The sequence below is a fragment of the Euprymna scolopes genome, chromosome 23, assembly GCF_053919585.1.
Source record: "Euprymna scolopes isolate OS-2025 chromosome 23, ASM5391958v1, whole genome shotgun sequence".
In the NCBI taxonomy this organism is placed as follows: Eukaryota; Metazoa; Mollusca; class Cephalopoda; order Sepiida; family Sepiolidae; genus Euprymna; species Euprymna scolopes.
The window spans coordinates 56,846,563-56,867,907 of NC_136504.1; the positions used below are offsets into that span (position 1 = coordinate 56,846,563).

Sequence of the window (21,345 nt, forward strand, 5' to 3'; positions counted from 1 at the left end):
GAAGAAATTAATGCCTTAGGCTAATTTTTGGATATTTGTCGTCCACAAGGTCGAGTTTCAAAACTATACTGATCTCGTGAAAATATGTCCCTTCTGTCGAAAGTTTTAGGCAGACATACATGTATACATTTAAACAGACAGGTGAGATTTATATTCTAGAAGATTACTATGTTCCAAATATGAACAGATAAATTATAGTTTGTTTTTTTTCTTTTTTTTTGTTTCTCAATTTTAAGTTATTCTTTTACATTAATTAAAAGTCAAATATGAACAGATAAAATTATAAAGGAATAAACGGCGAATCAAATGAGGCATAGGTTGTTTAAGCAGTTACATTTAATTTAGCTTAAATGTGTGTTTATTGGAAAAATGACAGATGTGCAGTTTCTTTTTGGCGATACTGTACGTACATATATTCTCACCCACAGACATATATGAATATATACACATTTTTAGTTTTATATAAACTCTGCGTATATTTTATTGAACATGTTTGTCCTTCTTTATCTTTCAGCAAAGACAGAGTGCTTTAAAGGATGTTGCCATTCAAAACTCTGTAAGGTAAGCACTCATCCATGTTAGCATGCTATAATTACAAAGTAGTAATTGTTTTACTGTGCAGAAAACGATTGAAGTAAATGAATATTACATTCGCTAATCCATTCAAAAAATATCTTTCAATGTTTATTTCGGGGTGGAGTCGTGCAGCATCTCTTTCGCTGTCATGATGTCATCCTCGAGACATTATCTCCCTTTTTTGTAGAGAAATCGTTTAGAACCTATTTTGCTGTCATGATACCCCGAAGAACTTTGGACAAAAATTAAGGAAAAGTCGGACGCTCTTTTAACTAGAGTATTGCCGCGGGCTAATTTAATGAATGCCCAAAAGATTGCTGACTGTCCAATGCAGAAGGTCTATGTTACTAAATATTTACAATATTCATTGTGTTCCTGTTGTATTTGTGATGCACTGATGTTCTAAAGTTGCATTTAAATAACAATGACGTCATCTTCCCAAGTATTACCTCCGCGTTTCGGGGGTCAGCGATGTATATGTACGTTCCTTATAATACTATATTCCAAGTTATTACCTCTCCGCTTTTTTTTTTTTTTTTGATAGAGTAGTGTTCTGTGATTATGATACCATCCTCCCAGTCATTATCTCCTCATTTTGGAAATTAGTGTAGTTTAGTCGTCATATACATTGGCAGAAAAATGTCGCTGGGGAAGGGGCATATTTTTGCTAATAGTCATGAAATATTATTGTTTCGGTTCTTTTCCCCTTGCAAATAAAAAAATAAAAAACAATTATTTAATATTTTATATGGTGTTCTCAACCCATTCAATCTATAAGTTTGGAGATGTCCGGGATATAACGTAGCCACGATGATGTAAACAAAAAATTAAATAAAAACAGTTGATGCTCGCTGCGAGTGTATATGTATATATTTTTTTACGTTTTCACTCTAAACAAGGCCCATTGCCACTGTGGTGTAGGGGGCTACTATCGGGGTCAGCAACTACAGGGGCACTATGTTGGGATTTGGGAAGCAAGATGTCGGTTTACGTTACACTTGAACTTCTGCATGTCAGTACAGTTGGGGAAGCAGGGACCTAGAATGGAATTCCAGAGTCTAGCGGTTCTGGGGAAGAAACTACTAGAGTAGAAAGATATTTTACGTCTAGGGATCTCTACTGTGTGACGGTGGGATTTAGCTGCCGGTTGGGTTTGTCGAGGGTGTCTACGTCGTGGGGGCACAAGTATCTACAGTTCGTCAGAGCATTCACCATTAAAATACTTGTAGAACAGGCAGAGGAATGCAACGTTTCGTCAATGGAACAGAGGCTGAAGCTAGAGTCCATTTCAGGGCCTATCGGGTTGGTGACTCTCTTTTGAACTTTGTCTAGGAGCGAGAGACTAGCAGCAGATGCACCAGCCCAAATGTGACAGCAATACTCCATACATGGGCGAATGGTTGCCTTATAGAGGTACAGGATACTTTCAGGTGTCAGTAGTTTTCTAGCACGGTAGAGAGAGCCTACCTTCCTCGCAGCGGCCCTGGCAATGTTTTCAATATAATTGTTCCAACACATGTTTCCTGTGAACGTTAGGCCAAGTAGTTTGAAAGACGTACTCTCAGACAGGGAGTCACTGGCCATTGCTATTGGTGGCAGAGAAGGTTTCTTGTAATTATTGAAGGAAACCAGTTTAGTCTTGGCAGCATTGAATGTGACCATCCATTTTTGTCCCCATTCCACTACAGATTGGAGGTCATCCTCTAGTGTTTTTGCCATTTCTTTAGTTATGTGTTCATTTGTTTTCCTGTCATGCCTGTTATAGAGTGTGGTGTCATCAGCATATATACCCATCTCAGAGGCAGTTTGGTCGGGGAGGTCATTAATAAATATTAGGAACAATAGAGGTCGAAGGATAGACCCCTGAGGCACTCCCGTATTTATATCACACTGTTTAGATGTATGACCGTCGAGGACAACCTGGATTTTTCTCTTATCTAAGAAGGATTTAATTATGTTGAATATTCTACCAGTGATACCGTATGATTTAATTTTCCTGATGAGACCCTCATGCCATACCCTGTCAAAAGCCTTAGATATATATAGAGCTACCGCTCTGCCCTCCCCCGCTTTGTCCAGTGAATGGTATATACGTTCAGAGATTACAGTGAGGATGTCTGCTGTGGAACGGGCTTGTCTAAATCCATATTGTTTGTCAGTCAGAAGTTTGGCATCTGTAAGGTGGCGGACTAGAGCATGGTTAATTATGGTCTCAAATATTTGAGCGAAACGTGGGAGGAGGCTAATGAGGCGATAATTTGCTGGGTCAGTTCTTTCGCCAGAAATCTTGAATACTGGTACCACAGAAGCAGTTTTCCAATAGCCCGGAAAGCATGATTCATTAAGGCATTTGTTGTAGAGTTTGAAGAGAACTGGAGATACTTTGGCTAAGCACTTTTTTAATAGCACAGCTGGGATGAGATCAGGTCCACATCCTTTTGAAGTGCCAAGATTTTTTATGATAGCATGTACCTGAGCAGGGATGATTATTAGAACGTCTAGCGTGGCGTCTGTCTGCAAAGGAAAGTCAGGCAGGGGGTGGTTGGAAGGGTCCAATGTGGAGTTTGAAGCAAACCGGCTGGCAAGCATACTAGCCTTGTCGGTTGCTGAGCAGACAACCTCGTGATTGTTGGTTAGTGGGGGAATTGTAGATTGCCCATTATTTACTACACTGTTGTAGATTTTCCAGAAGTCACGAGTTCCTAATATTTGTGCTTCGATGCGTTTTTTAGTGGTTTCAGTAAATTCTCTCTTAGCTATCGCTATTTCTTTCTTAACGTTACTTCTAGCTTCTATATACTTATGTCTGTTTGAACTGGACTTATGTCGGTTAAATCTGTGGTATGCATGCTGCCTTTGAGCAATTGCAGTCGCGCAAATAAAAGTAAACCATTGGGGAAAGTGGGGATTGCTATAAAATTTCCGCATGGGAACATGTGCTTCCATTGCTGTTTTGAACCATTCAGTGGTCTCGTTTGCGCAGTCCAGCAGGAAGAGAAAAAATATTTCCCCATGGGGTATCTCTGATAAGATCTCTGATGGCTTCCCAGTCAGCCTTTTTATAATATCTCGTTTTTTTAGCACTGGCTCTTCAGTTTTGGGTCTAGAGTTTAGGGCAATTTTGGCCATTATCACTGCATGATCAGCATTCCCGAGTGGGATGTCAACATTTGTTATACAATCCTCGGGAACTGTGGTCAGAAACAGATCTAGAAGTGATGCGTGTTGTTCTTGCTGGTCAGGGAAACTGGTTGGAAACGTAACCATTTGTGATAAGGAGTGAGATATAGCAAAGCTATGTGTTGTTGCGCTACCCGCTGCATCTGTGTGAGTAGAGAATCCAAGCCAGTTTTTGTGGTGAACATTAAAGTCACCAAATACATGTACTTGTGCGCTAGTGTCGAGGGAGAGTGCTGTGTCTATGCTGTCAGAGACTTTGTTTATTATGGTGCAGTCCTGGGTCGAGGGAGAGCGGTAGAGAAAATAAAAGTAGCTAATGTTATGTTGTATGTTTAGTCTAAAGCATATAAAAGCTTGATCGTCCGTTTCTATGTTTGTTTCTTTAGTCAGGAGGAGGGTGTTACGAATGTAAACTCCAAGTCCGTGAATATGTCTGTCAGAGTCCTTACGGCAGAGTGGGATAGCCAGGCATGTTAAAGTAGTTAGAGAGGATAGAGGAGAGTAGGTTAGTTTCGCTTAGTGCTAAGATATCCGGGGTATTTGTTAGGAGAAATGCTTCAACATCAGATAAATTAGTTCTAAATTGTTAGTGAATGCAAGCCTCAAGGAAGGAGGCAAGTTAGATTTGTTTGTCCCAAGGCCTGGTTTAAGCTTATTTTTTATTGTACTGTCATCATATTTTTAAAGAGTCTCAGTTAGGTAAGGGGGGCTGAACAAGAGGTTATGCAGTGTATCAGACATGCAACACAAGTAGACCATTAGCTGACCTTTCTTCAACTAGGACTGTGGCCTCAGGAAAGCCCATCGGGGATGAGTGCAAGGTCCCTTTCCATGCGCGACATGGCACTACAAACATCCCGATCTTATACAACTGTTGATGGAGCAGCCGCTCTAAGCGCTACCAAAGAGTTAGGACTCCTGAAGCACGTTGCGCTATTCCTAATCACAACTTTCATGAAACGGCATTGCTTGAATCTAGTAGCAAGAAGAAGTCCAAGACGACTGGAAATACTGCCGGAATACGCAGAGAGCCTTCCTACATACAGCGTCTGGTATTCCGAAATAAGCACCCATTTAGTACTGATCAGGATAAAGGTCACATAGCTTCTTTGATCTAACGACAACCGATCGGTCAACACGATAATGACATAACGAACTAATAATTAACCATGCATGTTCCGTATGAATTTTTGAAATCTATTTATGTATACATTTCTCGCTTTATTTTTATTTATTCTTTTCTTTCTTTTCAGTAATCACTCAAGAAATCTATTAACAAGTAATCGTATGTACAAACAATCTTACTTAACTTGATATTTGCTACCATATACGCAGGCATATAAGTAGTTCGGTGTTTGTTTTTATTTTTACAAAGGAGTCACCAAACGTGAAGCCCCGGATGTCACTCGAGGATAAGGGTTAATGTGTGTACGATAGTCATTGAGATTATAGCGTAGTAATTGCTAATAGTGGAAATTTGGTATAATTAGGTTATTTAAGACGATGGTTTAATAAAAACTTGTTTACGTTGGACTTGAAGACGAAAATATTATAGCCAGCTGGAAAGCAGACCAGCGGAATAGAGTTCCATAGGCAAGTAGTTCTAAGAAAGAAGCTTTGTTTATGGAATCTACGTTTAAGTTTAGGCACCGATAGAAAGGGTGGGGTTGATAACGATTTGGGCGCGGAGGGAACCATAGATTGGAACTCAATCTTACACTAGTCGTGAAAATAACGACAGAGCAGAGACAAGCCGCAGCATCTCTTCTGTTTCAGAGAGATTACAGAGAAAAAAAAAGATTATCACCTACTAGATTACGAAGTCGGTTTTGAACTCTGTCAATACAAGATAGGGTGCTCCAAGCAGTTCCTGCCCAGATGTGGCAATAGTACTCCATCCGAGGACGTACTTGGCTCTCATACAGGTAGAAGATTGCATTGGCAGTGAGATATTCACTGGAGCTGTAGAATCATCCAACCATTTTTCAGATCAGGAGTGAAGGTCAGACCAAGAAGCTTGTCTAAACATGGAGCATCTTCAAGACGAGAGCCGTTCATTGCAATTGAGGTTAGACAAGGATCAGAGCGTTGATGATGGAAAGAGAGAAGCTTGGGTTTCGATACATTAAAATTAACCAGCCACCTTTTTCCTCGTTGCACCACGTGCTCAAGATCAGAGGCGAGAGAATCAGAGAGGTCTTGGTCGTTCCCGGCCGTTGAGATGTTGCCATAGATGGTAGTGTTGTCTGCATAAATGTCTATGAATGATCTAAGAATGTGATTTGGCATTTCATTGATGAGCATCAGAAAGAGAGTTGGGTCAAGCATAGAACCCTGAAGGATACCAGCATTAATACTGTGAGATTCAGACTACTGTCCATGAGTGCACGTGCATATATATGTATATATATATATATATATATATATATATATATATATATACACATATATATATATATATATATATAGTGTAGAGAAAGTTGTTAGATGAGAAAAATCATTGGCACCGTCAGTTTCAAACTATAAGGACCGTTTAAGGTATCCTTATCAAGCTCTCTTCGGCCAATATTCGATAGGAGACGAATATTGGCTTAAGAGAGCTTGATAAGTATACCTTAAACGGTCCATATTATCGGGTTTGAAACCGACGGTACCAATGATTTGTCTCATCTAACAACTTTCTGTACACAAAATCTAAATACGCTCTTACATTTTGGATTTTCCTTTTAATTGAGCACTCTGATGGATTTCTTTTTCCAAAAAAAACTAATCATATATATATATATATATATATATATATATATATATATATATATATACTAATGACTGATGTTCAACTGCATCTCCATCAATAATTTTTTAACAAATTATTCGAAAAAAGTATGAATGTGTGTGTGAGGATAACTCAACTTATATACTCAACGAAGTTTTCATCTATAGACTTGGAAACTTGATATATAAAGTATTTAGACATGTTGAAAACTTTTTAATCAGTTTTCATCCGGAAAAGACAGCGGCTAATTCGTCAAAATTGAAAAAATTGTACTTGGAGGGGTGTCATTGGATTTTTATTAGTTTGTCAGCTGTTTCACGACTGCGCATGCCTAAATCGTTTACATGACAGCGTTCTTGTGTTAAGAATAGTAGGTTTGAAAAGATTTTTTAAAGACCTAGGAAGCTGGCCTAATCGTTATCGTCTTTAGGTTTTGGTTTCGCTCTTGAGTCGAGTATTTTTTACTTATAAGAAGTGATCTGTTTAGAAAAAAACATAATACTCGCATGCGTATTACTCAGTTTCTTTCTGTTTTTTACTATATTGAAAACAATCTATTCAGAACAATAAGTTGGATACAATATAAAAGTCAGTAGTGAATTGGCTCTAATAAGAATAAATGCAAAAACTGCGTAAATTAAATATATTTATGCTTATTTTATGACCGAGGTACGCTGACGAGATGCTAGTCTATATATATATATGTATATATATATGTATATATATATATATGTGTGTGTGTGTGTGTTTGTGTGTGTGTGTGTGTAAGCAGGGTACGCCCGGCTTTGCCAGGGCGTAAAATACGCTTAAATATAATATTTTAGTTTGTCCAGATTTCGTATATATTATTATAGTATTGTGATTTCAATAGCAAAAAAAAAGGTATTTAGGTGGCATTAGCTAGAATTGAAACCGAAACTGTAGCATTCAAAGTTGATAACGTTACCACTGTACTAACGAAACATGCATATAAGCCGATGAATGAATGTACATGTTTAACGATTTTTTTCAATTTGGACCCATTTTTTTACCCCTTTAAAACACGTTTAACCGGCTGAAGACCCATAAAAGAACGGCCCGTAAAAAATCCAATCATTTTAGACCTCTAACGCTACTCTACGACTTTTAGTTTCGGAGAAGACAGAGAGACAGACAAACAGATAGACCGATAGACAGACAGACAGACGTATAGCCGTTTATATTTTAGATATATATACTTTCGTTATTGGTCTTCACATTTACGGCCGCTGTATGAGGCCTTGCAATTTCATGATACAATATCACTCTTTTTACTGATGACCCCTGCGTTTGTACTTTATGCCTTTCTTGACCTGGTTCAGTAGATCACCGTATATATTTGACATGTGTGTGTGTGTGTGTGTGTGTGTGTGTGTGTGTGTGTGTGTGTGTGTGTGTGTGTGTGACTGTCTGTCTGGGCTTACTTGAGCTAATCGCCATTGTTAAATGCGTAATTTACCGGTAAATATTTTCGCAATTATTTATAAGAAAATGATTAATTACTGTTAAATTTTATAACAGACTAAATAAATGTAGTTAACTAGTACTGTTCCTATTTACAATGCCTCCCCACGGGACAGAGTTAGACACCAGGGTCCTTTTTAACATGGAGAAAAGTAACAAAAACTAAAAATTGTCTCAGTCGTGAAGGATTTCTCCTCCACTGAGAAGTGCAGCATCTGAAGAGCAGATACTTATGACATTCGTAATCAAACTGATTAATAAAGGTTAATCATTAATATTCAAAATTATATTATCTCTTTTGTTTCATATTCATTCAGTCAAAGATCGTAAAAATCATGGTGTTAACACTTGATTTCTCCCTCACCCCCTCTCTCTCTCTCTCTCTCTCTCTCTCTCTCTCTCTCTCTCTTAGTCTTACTGGATTTCAGAAGAAGAATCCATTTAGTAGGCTTCAATCTCTCTCTCTCTCTCTCTCTCTCTCTCTCTCTCTCTCTCTCTCTCTCTCTCTCTTTATAACTGTCGGTGGGCGTCTATGCTTGCCCCGTCGTAAGATACGCTTAAATATATTTTAATTCATGCCGCGTTCGTATTTATTATTAGTGATTTAATTCTCTTCCCTGCAACCTTTTTCCCACAGAAGAGACGTTGCGATCCTATCTCTGCGTTATCGTTATTTTCATGGCAAGTGTTCGTCTAAGCTCACATCTATGGTTCCCCCTGTCCTGACTTTCACGAAAAACACTCTAGTTGAAACCACTATCACTAATTTTCCCCACTCTTTATATGCACCTAACCCTAATCATAGATTCCAGAACAAAACTTCTTTCTTTGAACTGCACGCCTGTGGAACTCTGTTCCGTTAACTGACTACAATATGGTTTTCTACAAGTCCAACTTCAACAAATTCTTCATTAGCCATCCCCTTAAGGAATCCATTTTACCAAATTTCCACTACTAACGATTAGTAGGATAGGTTCCCTTGGCCACTGTAAAATCATTAACCCTTATCCTCGAGTGGCATTTGGGGCTTGATAAGTGGTGACTCGTTTGTAAAAAAAAATCGCCATAACGGAATAGCGAAAACGGTGTTCAGCCAAAATATGTTTCGTATACAAAATATTTCCTTTTACGTCCTCATTTTTTTTTTTTTTTTAATTTAAGCTCTTTTATTAAAACTAAGTTTTCAAATAGTTTATATGATTTGTTGGTTTCGGAAAACTTGTTCTTTAAATATATTTTTATATATTTAAAAGCGGGTTATAATCAGATAACGTACTTTCTAATTTTCTGCGGAGCGCTAGCGGAAGCTGTGACACGGCAAATCAGTTCCTTCGTTTTTATTATGTATTGTATACGTATTTTGGTTTGCTTTTTTTTTTGTTTGTTTTTTTTTGTTTGTTTTTTTTTTTGTTTGTTTTTTTTTGTAATGTTTAAAATTTTGTTATTTTGATTTAAATAATTTCATTTGTTTTTATTTCAATAATTTTATATGTATGCTTATATAAACATATATTTATTGTATAATTTGGAGAACTGGTTTTAATTAAAATAATTAATGAAATTGATTTTAATTAAAACATATAATAATCAAACTTCATAAGTAATTTCAGTCGTTACTTCCGATAGTTTCTCTTGCGTCGGACATACGTCAGTAGGATTATTGCTAAGGAGATGGCGTCATTAATTAGATTTATGCTTTTTAAAAAGTCGTAGAATTTCTCTTTAAAATCAACTGTATTAAATATTTTTATTATTAACAATTTTATTAAATATTTCTATTATTAAAAAAAGAAAACATTTTATGATATTTTCGAAATAATATCAAACGATCTCCCTTAGTAATTCTTTTTTGTAAACAAAATGTTTACATTTTTTATCTTATATCTCCTAAATAAATTAAATAATGTTAAATATTTTAATCTAAAACAATTTTACTAAATATTTTATGATTAAAAATGAAATTATATTCGTAAAAAGAAAAGACTTAAAATACTAATTCTTCCGAAAAAAAAAGTCGTAGAAACTGTTTGAATGCTTTTGTTTTGCATTGTTTTATTTTCTTTTTATTTATTTTTTATTTTTATTTTTAACCTAAACCGGAAGTAACGAAAAGTATTTTATATCCAGAACCTATTTTGGTCTAACACCGTTTTTTGCTGACTTCCAGTCGGGGCTTATTCTACTGCCTGTTTATTATTACCAAACTAAACAGAAGGTATTTTTCTGCTCAACAACAACACCATTGTTTTCTCTTTCTATCCAATCGCCCCAAATTCATTCATTTAAATCATTAAAAACTGGTGTATTGTTGTCAATGGGTTGAATTATCACAATTTTATTTTACTGTTAAAAATACCATCATGTAACTTTTTTTTTATCTAAAACAGGAGAATTTTCTAAAACTATCTCTTTTATATCCTTAGATGTAAGAAGACTCCGCTACAGGCCATGCAAGAAGGATAAAGATTGCCGACGTGGTAAGTAAAAGTAACTTGCAACAGTTATATTAAACCATCGGGAAGACACATACACTCTGTCAACCGACAATCATCAGATCATTAAGTACTAGTTGCCTTTGTCCACTTTCTATCGGTTCACATTTTACGAATGTTTATTGGTCCCCCACAAAAGGAGGGCGGACCTAAAATTCACCCTCGTCCGTTCGTCTGTCCGCACCTTTCTCAATAACTACGCCTTGGAATTTTTGGAAATTTTGCACAAACATTAAACATTATGCGAGTAAAAAAGTAACAGACCGGATTTCCCGGGAAAACTCCGGTTGCCCTCACCCCTAGTGATGCCTTTCGTGATAAAATGACTAACATTGTGCTTATTAAAAAAAAAAAGATGCCTTGGATTTTTATAAAACTTTCTAAAATGTTGTAACTAACTGATTTCTATATAATTTTGTTTATCTATACTTCGTGATAACTCTTGGGTGTGCCCCAGGGGCTTTTTTAGGGCTAATAAAAACACTCTATTTTTGGGAATATTTTACCATATTTGTCCAAATTTTCTGTCTATCTCTATTTAGTAGTTTTTCATGGTGCTGAACCCAAATTTAAATATTTTAAGGCCTTGGGGACTTTTGGGGTTAAATGTGTGTGTGGGGGGGGCAAATGATGGACTTAGTCATTTCTTTTTTTTTTTTTTTTTTTTGCATTGTGCAGAACTCAAATTTACATATGATAAGGCCTAAAACTGCACCGTTTGTTCATTTTAACCTGGATTTGATGTCCTCTGGAGACTTTGGGGGCTAAACGGAGGGGGGGGCATTTTTTAAGCTTCGTTCTCTGTGCACTCACAGGGCACCATGCATGCTTCACTTGTTTAATCTGAAGAAGCTTTTGTATCGAACGTTAGGCTCAAACTAAATAGTTGATCGCCCTTTGAGCTAATATACAAAGTTTACTTTATGTTCTGGCCCCCCCCCCAAAAAAAATTCAATAATATTGTGGGATCTGCGTTTGCACAGGACGTCCATACAATGGAAATATCTCACAAAAATTCACAAGGGTTTTGGCGATATACAACCATAATCAGATATATTTTGAAATTACATTGATCGGAATACTTAGAAAAGTATGCTTCTGTTTGATAAAAGATGGTGTAATAATATCGCGAGGTCTGCGTTCGTGCCGGACATCTGTAGAATGGAAATATTTCTAAGCACTGCAGAAATCATAACGTTCGTCCATCGCCTGCGAAGATGACCATGATGATGCAATTTTTCCGGAGATAATTTGTCAGTTCGATTCGAGCTCTCAAGATTCTCCTGCATGTAAGACATGTATTCTGTAGCTAACGTGCTGATTTATCTATTATTTGTTTATTTATAGTACGTATCCTCTCACGTTTTTTAATGCATGCAGATTCAGCAATTGTAGCCTCTTTATGACTTGGGCTACGTTTTCCCACGGGTTCGTATACAAATTAAACTGCTTGAAAGAGACCTTCAGGCTGTCCTTCGACCGTTTCCGTAGTTTTTATGAGTTTTCTTTTTTTTACGTTTTTTTTTGGGGGGGGGGTCATTTTTGACAGCTTACCTTGCATGAATATATTATATACGAAGGATAATTTCCATGGATCCCGCTAATATTTTCATGTAATACAAGATTACATAGTTAGGTAGCAAATCCAAATTTATTCTTGTGCCGATTTTATGTCTATTTGTAGGTCAACTCTGCTGTCGTGGAATGTGCAGGAGACCAATAAAATTGGAAGGTGAGGTAAGTGCCACGATTTTTTTACATCGCTTATCAAGGTCCAAAAACAACTCAAAGATAATGGTTCATAAGATTATCAACTGATGATTAATTACACTAATAGGACTGGAAACGAACTGAGAAATTCATTATTTAAGTAGACGGATCTACAAGACGGTTTTCTAAATAGCAAATTACATGCATTGTTTATCCTCTCTAACATCTATATTATCTATATTATATTTCTTTTAGCCTGTCTGTCTATCTGTTTGTCTGTCCGTTCCACTTGCTCTTGGAAACTACTATGCTGATCTGGCTGAGTTTTTGTACAGATCTTTATTATGATAAGGTGCTGTGAACTAAGCATCATGATATCCGTTTGATGTACGGTTAGGTTTTAAAGGGGCTAATAGATATTTGTCGTAACAATACCACATTTACTCTAGAAGTTTTATCGAAAACTACTGGACCGATCTCGCTGAAATAGTATTAAATGTAAAATTGAACACAAATAAAACCATATTCAACCATTAGCTCGGCACAAAGCAGTCATTCTTAGTCAACGGGCTATAACTTTTCCCCAGTTTAAACGGACTAAAATGTCTAGTTGTCTTAAAAGCATCATGGACGCACTCGAGTGTTAGAGATCCGCATGGTCAGAAATTTCAATTTAGAATCCTCCTATTATTTGAAGAATTGTTCTAGACTAATCGTCCATACTAGTTTTTATTAGTGAGTCACCTCTTATCAAGACCAAAAAGCCACTCGAAAATAAAAGTTAATAAGTTAATAATTACGGTGAACAACATCTTAATAGCATTGAAAACAATGGATGGAATTTATTATTCAAGTCGGCAGCTCGAAAAGAATTTGTCAACATTAGACTTGAAAACGTCTATGCTGAAGTCAGTTGGAAGACAACCGCGTGATATATTCAACGGGTGGAAAGGTCCTGCGAAGAAACTTTGTTCATGGAAGTTTTGATTTAGTTTTAAGTACATAAGAAAGGAAATTTTTGCTGTAGTTGTAGTTTGACGATTTTTTTTTGTTTGTTTTTTGTGAATATTTTATGGAGTGGCATGGACAAGAGATTGGGGCTCAGTCGACCATCTATATATATAAAAGGCAAAATGTGTGTGATAATTTTATGTATGTCTCGCAAAGGCTTTTTTCGCCGCAATTTTCGGGGGGTGGGTTACTATCGCTTAGAAGTATTTGTATACCTCCTAGATATCTAGGATTTGGGAACGCGTGTCGGGTGTAGATTTATTTACATCGACCATAAAAAATTGCGCTATTTCGCTGTGTCGCCTGTTTGTCCGACTTTTTAGTATAAATAAAGTGAAACTAAATTCAAACAGCGTGTTCTCGGCTTTCGCGCCGGAATGTCCAGAAAGCAATCAGCTTTTGATCAATGGGGTTGCAATTGCTTTCATATGGACACCCCTATTTTTTATGGGGACGACATGTTGCGACACTAAACCAAAACAAACTTGACTGCGGGATTGATATTTGACCTAATTCACTTTTTAGTTTATTCATAACCTTTCTTTATTTCGCTTTCGCCTCAAGTATTCGAGTTCGGACCTCTCCTCCCTCAAACTTTTTTTTGTTTTGTTTTTGAAACACTTGGGCACCGCTGGAACGTTCGTTTTTTTTTGTTTTTTTTTAGAAGTTTTAGCTTTTTTTTTATAATATTTGGTAAATTTTTAGATTATGTCCACCTCCACAATTTTCTTTTAAATGACGACGCTTATAGGTTTTTTACTATGCTGAATACGGACATCGCATTGAAATTTTGCAGAAATAAGTAGTTATCGAGATATAAAAAGTTGTATTATGCATTGTATTCTTTGGCGGCCGTCTGTATTACGCGCGTGCGCGCGCCATAAACAAATCTACGCGCGTAACAAAGATGGCCACCAAAGAATACAATGCATAAAAAAAATTTTATATCTCAATAACTACTTCTTTCGGCAAAATCTCAATGCGATTTCAGTATTCAGCATAGTCGAAAACCTATATAAGTCGTCATTTAAAAGAAAATTGTGGAGGTAGACCTAATCTAAAAAAATACCAAATATTTAAACAGGGTTATTACTTCGCTTTGTAATCATTTTACCTTCTCCGCAAACACACACACACACACGCCTCTAAAAACCGGGCAACGCCGGGTACCCCTCTAGTCTACTATAAAAGTTAATTAAATATCTGTGGCCTTTTAAAGGATAGCTTATCCTTTATATTTAAATCACTTTTATAGCAGATGCTCGACTGAACTCCAAAGCTGCATAGAATAACACTTTCCTGGTCTCTTCTAGCATTAAAGAGTGGTCTAAGAGATGTAGGGGAATTTATTCTTCGTAAAAAAAATTCCAAACAACTAGTATTTGAAGAGTTCGAGTGCAAAATGCGATGAACGCCATTTTCAAAATTACGAAACTACCAATACAAAATGTGTTGCATTTGAACACACAACTAAACTCGACAATTATGTTTTACATTATATGATAGTGGCATAATTTCTTTCTGCTTTCAATTAAAATAATCTATTTATCGAAAACTAAATTTAAAATATTCGTCCTTTTATTCTAAACGTTTCAGTGTAAAGAAATTAGATTTATAACACTTTCGCATGCATATATATATATATATATATATATATATATATATATAGAGAGAGAGAGAGAGAGAGAGAGAGATAGAGAGAGAGAGAGAGAGTGAGAGGGGGAGTCAAATATGACAGGGTTTTCTTTCTTCTTCTTTTTCGTTTCTGTTGCTAAGTTCTCTATTAGGTTGCAGAGTAATTATTTGTTCGGCTATTTTCCTTAGCGCTTTCGATCATTAATCATCGTCAGGAGCAATTTTGTCGTGTCGTTAAAGAGGTTTTTTATATGTAGTTAATTTTATTTTGGTTTTTAATTATTCGTTTAATTTCATTGAGTTATTTTGATTTAAGTTATGGAGGGATATATAATGTATGAAGTTTTTTTTGTTTTTGTTTTGTTTTTGTTTTTTTTGTTTGTTTTTTGTAACGAGAAAAATGTCAAAAACAACAATAATGCAATCATCAAGTTTTGTCCTGTCTGGTACAGGTGTTGACGGCTAAAGCTTTTCATCTATCTATCTCCCTCGAGGCATTCATTAATTCCATGCTTCTCATCCCTACATCCATGATGTTCTGATTTAGAACCCTATTCATGGTGTTTCCTGAATAAAGAGTTTGATGTATTGCCATAGCTTTATTTGCAGTTTCTTTCTGCCCGAGCAGTGCTCATACTGGGCGATTTTCCTGACCATTGTACCCAGAGGGATCGTCTGCTCAGCACACAGAAATATGAAACCAGAATTATTTCTGTTTACTTCCGTATTACATCAATCACCTGCTTTTCATGACCTCACCTTATCCTGATCGAGACGAGTACGGGGAGGGGGTAAATGGGTTCTGAACCATGCCCAAAGGTTTCCCAGAGACCAGGAGAGATAAGGGACGCATTACTTTTCCTTTGACAGTAGTACTGTCCCGCTTCCCGGCCATAATGTAATAGATTGCATAAGAATTTATGGTACCGTTCTGTGGTCACACACTTCAAAGATACACAAAAAAGAACTATTAGGTTACTAAGTTAGAAAAGATACACTTGAAGAAGGTCTGAGGTTACATCGGCCAAAATAGTATGAATATAACAGCAAATAAAGAGTACTCCAACTAATACAGTTGTCTTGTTGATTTGTGAATATTTTTTGCCAAAATGTCCAACAGGAACATTGCTGAAACATTATTGCTTTTGCTCTCGTTTACGACGACTTGTTGCATTTTTATTTATAAACACACCATGTGAGCATAGGCGAGGGAGGTTATTTGCTGTGTCTGTTGCCAGACAGGTTCTTGCTGCATACCATAAACATAATGATACAGCTGAGTGAGGCTAGCAAAAGGTCTTTTGTGTAAAAGAGGGTTTAAAGAGGAGAACAGAAAAAATGCACACTCCCATTTCAAAATTAGTTTTCTGTTTTATTCATTGTTTCATTATTTAAATTTTAAAAAAATGTTTTATTTTTGTTTTCGTTTATTGTTTTTGTTATTTTTGTTTTTGTTTTTTTTCAAATTTTTTAAATTGTGGATTTCTGTTAATTCTGTTTTATTTATTCATTTCAGTGTTGGACATTAATCTATGGACAGTTTCCAAGATGAAACACAAAGGCCAGAAATACGGACGGAAAGTAGCAGAGACGTTGAAGAAATATACAAATACAAGCGTACATGCTCTGTTAAAAACGGCGGGAAAATAATCATTTTCCACTATTGTTTACACTCGCATTTTTTTAGAACAAAACACCAACCGTTGAAATTTTTTCATAACATGGAGGATTTCTTTCCGAATTTATTTCAAGCGGTGAGAGCTGACCTGACTTGCAATTTGCTTTCTCGCTTTCCCTCAACACGTAAAATGGTTTCACATAAGGACTTAGAAATATCACGTGTTTCACTCGCTAAATTTAGTGTGATGGAATGGAAGTACATACAAATAGATACATCTTGGTCTTTATTATAGAGTGGAGGGTGACTGAAAAAGAACTTAATGAATGATATTGATCAAATTACCAAGTGCTTTGTAACATCATTAGCATCATTATCGTCATAAGCATCATTTGATGGAATTTGGACCAGACGAATTCGCACAATACTTTTTCCCCAGATCATCAGTGGCGAAGTTTCTTTTAAAAAAAAAAGGAAAAAAGTCAAGAATTTTATTATACCCACGTATGTATGTATGTATGTATGTATGTATGTATGTATGTATGTGTGTGTGTGTGTGTCTTTGGCGATGAATTCATTATATTTCATAACATTCACACTTACAAGGGGCTGCTGGTTATTTTTTTCTCGAAACACATGTGCCTAACAGTTCCCTCAATATTACAAATATCTCATATATATATATATATATATATATATATATATATATATATATATATACACATTATATATATATATATATATACATTATATATATATATATATATTATATATATATATATATATATATATATATATATATATATATATATATATATATATATATATATATATATATATATATATATATATATATATATATATATATATATATATATATATATGCCGAAAGCACACGAGGTCGTGCAGCATTTTTATACTCTGGTTAACTATCGCACAGGCTGGCACCATAATGTAAATGGGGATTTATGAGAGACAGGATAAAACATGTTGCAGCCATGTTCGCTTCAGTATCCCGAATCGGTCTACATAATCACAGCAAGGTGTATGCAAAAGTTTCCATTATCTTTGCTTTGGGGTTTGGGTTGGGGCTATATCAAATAGATGTCAGATTTGTGTATTCATTTATTTTTGGAGTGTTATCCTCATCTTCATAGTTGTAGTTGCTGGTGAAGACCAGATAAGAACGAAAACTTAGACCATAAAATCCAACCTTGATTGTGTCCGTGGCGCAGTAGATAGAAGCGTTGAATTTCTACAGTTCGAGGTGAACATAGTCTGAAAATAGCGGTTTCAATCCTACCCAAATCCGGCCAGAGGTTTAGTTGGCCAGAACGTGATGAGACAATAACAACTATGGAAGGCAGTAATTGCTGTGGATAGAGTTACGAGACTCAACATCCCTATCCCGTGGCGGTTAATCACCTGAAGAAGGTCAGAGGATGAATTGGTCGAAACGTGGTGAAACAAAAACTATGAAGATGAGGATAACAGTCCGCAAATAAATAAATACACAAATTACTCATCTCAAGAAATTCCAATAAAAAACTAAGTCGGTGAACCAATAATATATGTCAGTTTTCTTTTCCGGTAAATAGTTTTGGTGTTGAATATCGGAAAATTTTTTATAGTAAGTTCCCGATGCTGTGGGTGCCAGGATGAAGTATTATGACTGTTTGTGGGATGGGGGTAGCTCTTCCGATTGCCTGTATGATACGAGTTATCAAAACCAAAGTTACTGATCGAATTTATTATATAATAATATGAATTATTTGACATATCACTCAGTTTCTAAGATAGCCTTAAAAAACGTATACACAATAAACTGGCAACCCCTTCCCCGTGATATTTTACATATATTCAGGGTTTTTTTTATGGATTTTTTTTTTTCAGAATATTTCTTATGACTTATGTATTAATATCTATTTCAGTTGCTTGCATGGGAAACAGAATCTGTTATGAATTCCCAGCATACAAGAAGTGCGGAGATGGTAATTATATTCTGCTCTTTTTTATTTTAATTTATTTCATGAGAATTTGTGTGATTTTATTAAAATACTAGCTCGTCGGGTAGGCCAACTTTAGAAAACATGTACTTTGACAAGTAGCTGGAATGCAAATGATGTCAGCATAGGTAAGAGATGGGTTCGCTGATTTCAGAGTGGTGACAGAGATGCAAGTGACAAAGTGAGCTCCGGACGGCCATGAACAGCCACCATCGCATTGTTACAAAAGTGCATTGAGAATGACGATGACTATGGAGAAAAAAAATAAATTCTGTGGCACAAACGGTCGCCTGTTTTATGGTACTACTTTCGTCTTGTAGCTCTTCAACTTTTCATTTTAGTTAAATGAAATAGGATGCATTACTTTCGGAACGACCTAGGTATCTGTTGTATGTAACATTTTCTAACGGGATAAAGAAGTTGATTGTTCGTGTTTTGTTTTCCAGGATTAAAATGCTGCCGAAAATGTTACCATGGTGATGTCAGCCACATTTATGGTTATAATACTTATGTTGATCACCAAATAAGTAAGTCGCAGTTTTCTGTGGTGAATTTTTTAAAATTTCTTTCTAAATAAAAGTCAGCCCATAGGATGCGAAAACCTTCTTTGTTTGTTGTCGCGTATTATATTACATCAGTATTTCTTTCATAGTTGTATGAGCTCGAAAATTAGAACACGTGTAAATATAAATAGCGACATAACAGCTTTTTACTTCTAATTCATTCTCATGTAAATATTTAATTTTATTCTTTTTATCATAAATATATCAAAAATTAATTATACTGAAAATATTAATGACTAGCTGATTGGCATGAGATTTTATTTTTATTGAATGCAAAGGTTATTAAATATTTCGAAGTATTGTGAGGGCATTATACAGAAAATGGACACGCCACAAAAGACACTAACAAAAATATCCCCTGACGCACTTAATTGGGTATAATCACTGCAATGAAACCATGGTACATCTGTGAAATATGTCACATATAATAACATAAAATACGCATCAAGTGCGCTTGAAAGCCAAATCACAACGTAATATTAGGAAAATAAACAAATATTTTACTTATTGTTAAATTTATAACATAAATATATTTCGGAGCTAAACTCCATCTTCAGTATGTTGTTTTTTCGGGGTTTTTTTTGTTTTGTTTTTTTGCTTTTCTTCTTTTTTTCTCATGATGGAAACTTGGAGAAAGAAAAGTCTGTTTGTAAAGAGCCGCGCGTTATATCTCAGCGGTTGTATTTTGAAAATCAAGTGCGCTTTTCTTTTTCGAAGTTTACATCATGGCAAAAAAAAGAAGAAAAGAAAAAACAGTTGATGTGTATTTTATTTTATTCGAATTAAATCAACGTTTTTTTTATGGAATTCACACCCTTGACGTTATGTAGCATATAGTTTTTACATAATTAATCCTTATATATATATACATATATATATGTATATATATATATATGTATATATATGTGTATATATATGTGTATATATATGTGTATATATATGTATATATATATGTATACATATATATGTGTATATATGTATATATGTGTATATATATAAGAACAAATAGTTAATAAAACATGTTAAAAACACTTTGAAATGAGTTAAAAATTTATTTAATTTTAAAAACGAAAAACTAAATAAGTGGATAATCCTTAATCCGCGGAGTTTCAAAGAAATACTTTCCTTATCATCAGAGGGTAGGATTTAGCAAAATGCGGGATCGGAATTTGCTTGCAAAAGTATTTGATGAAACTACAAGTAAATCATAGATCTTACTTGATAACAAAAAGTGAAGCAGAGGGAATAGGGTGAATAAAAATGTGATTTCACGTGAATGGATAGTCTGGTGAAAGGTAAACTATCCAATGACGGTAAAATCCAAAAATGCAGAATCCAATTTTAGGATGTCCCAATAAAATGTATACACTCTTTAAATTACCTCAGGTTGCTACATAAATACGCTATGCCACATTCCCAAGAGATGTTTAGGAATAACCGTTGACCTTGCCCCCCTCCCCAATTCAATCACGCCATCTGAAGCCGGGTTTATTTCCGTTTGCTGCTGGGTTATCCAGAAATGTACTATGTAACCCTTACCAATATTCATACTAATTAACATAATCTCCACTTACTTTGGTGCTGTTCCACTGCATAAAATTGATTACAATTATGTTTAACTATATTGATAACGCTGTATATATCGCCTAGTATGCTAATGTATATTTTAATGTTTTCTTTTTTCTCTGATTTCAGTTAAATATTAAACAGAGACGAGAACAGACTGGTGAATGAACAAGACGAAATGAGATGATATTAACAAAATCTTCATTCAAAAGTGTATTTCGGGAATCAGTCATTTCGAGTTTAAAACAAAAAATCTTGCTTTAGGAAGCAAAATAACACCAGGACTATATTGGAAGATTGTTAACACCGGCCAAAGAACTGACGACATTATTTTTTACCTAATTTGGCTTGAAAGCATTAACGAAGTATAAAAGGCATATTCGATAATTATTTCACCAAAGAATCGTAATAAAGAAAATACCGTTTGGCAGTTTTACTAACTCTTGTGCCATTCTTATTAGTGGCCTCGTTTTCATATTTTAATGTCAACAGATTTTGAGGCGGCAAATTGAGTTCAAGAAATATAATTGTTTATGTTTTTTCATTGAATTGCTTGAAATGGAACTTATACTGTTTTATATTAAAAAGATCGAGCAGTATTGAGCAATTTCTGAGATTTTGAAACAATTATATATATATATATATATATATATATATATATATATATATATATATAATTATTTTTTATTAAGATAGTCCTGATTTTGAATCCTAATAAATACGAATAATGATA

General features: G+C 35.2%; 1 protein-coding gene across 1 annotated transcript in view; it reads left to right on the forward strand.

The window, feature by feature from the left end:
- The window catches only part of LOC145245912 (collagen alpha-6(VI) chain-like), a 39,258-nt gene extending 17,999 nt beyond the window's left edge, over positions 1 to 21,259 (forward strand). Inside the window, exons 6-11 of the mRNA XM_080107655.1 lie at positions 515 to 556; positions 10,435 to 10,488; positions 12,188 to 12,235; positions 18,409 to 18,468; positions 18,930 to 19,010; positions 20,742 to 21,259. Coding sequence (XP_079963781.1) covers positions 515 to 556; positions 10,435 to 10,488; positions 12,188 to 12,235; positions 18,409 to 18,468; positions 18,930 to 19,010; positions 20,742 to 20,752 — 296 coding nt within the window. The 3' untranslated portion in view covers positions 20,753 to 21,259. The remainder of the gene's footprint in view (positions 1 to 514; positions 557 to 10,434; positions 10,489 to 12,187; positions 12,236 to 18,408; positions 18,469 to 18,929; positions 19,011 to 20,741) is intronic.
- Positions 21,260 to 21,345: the final 86 nt, after the last annotated feature.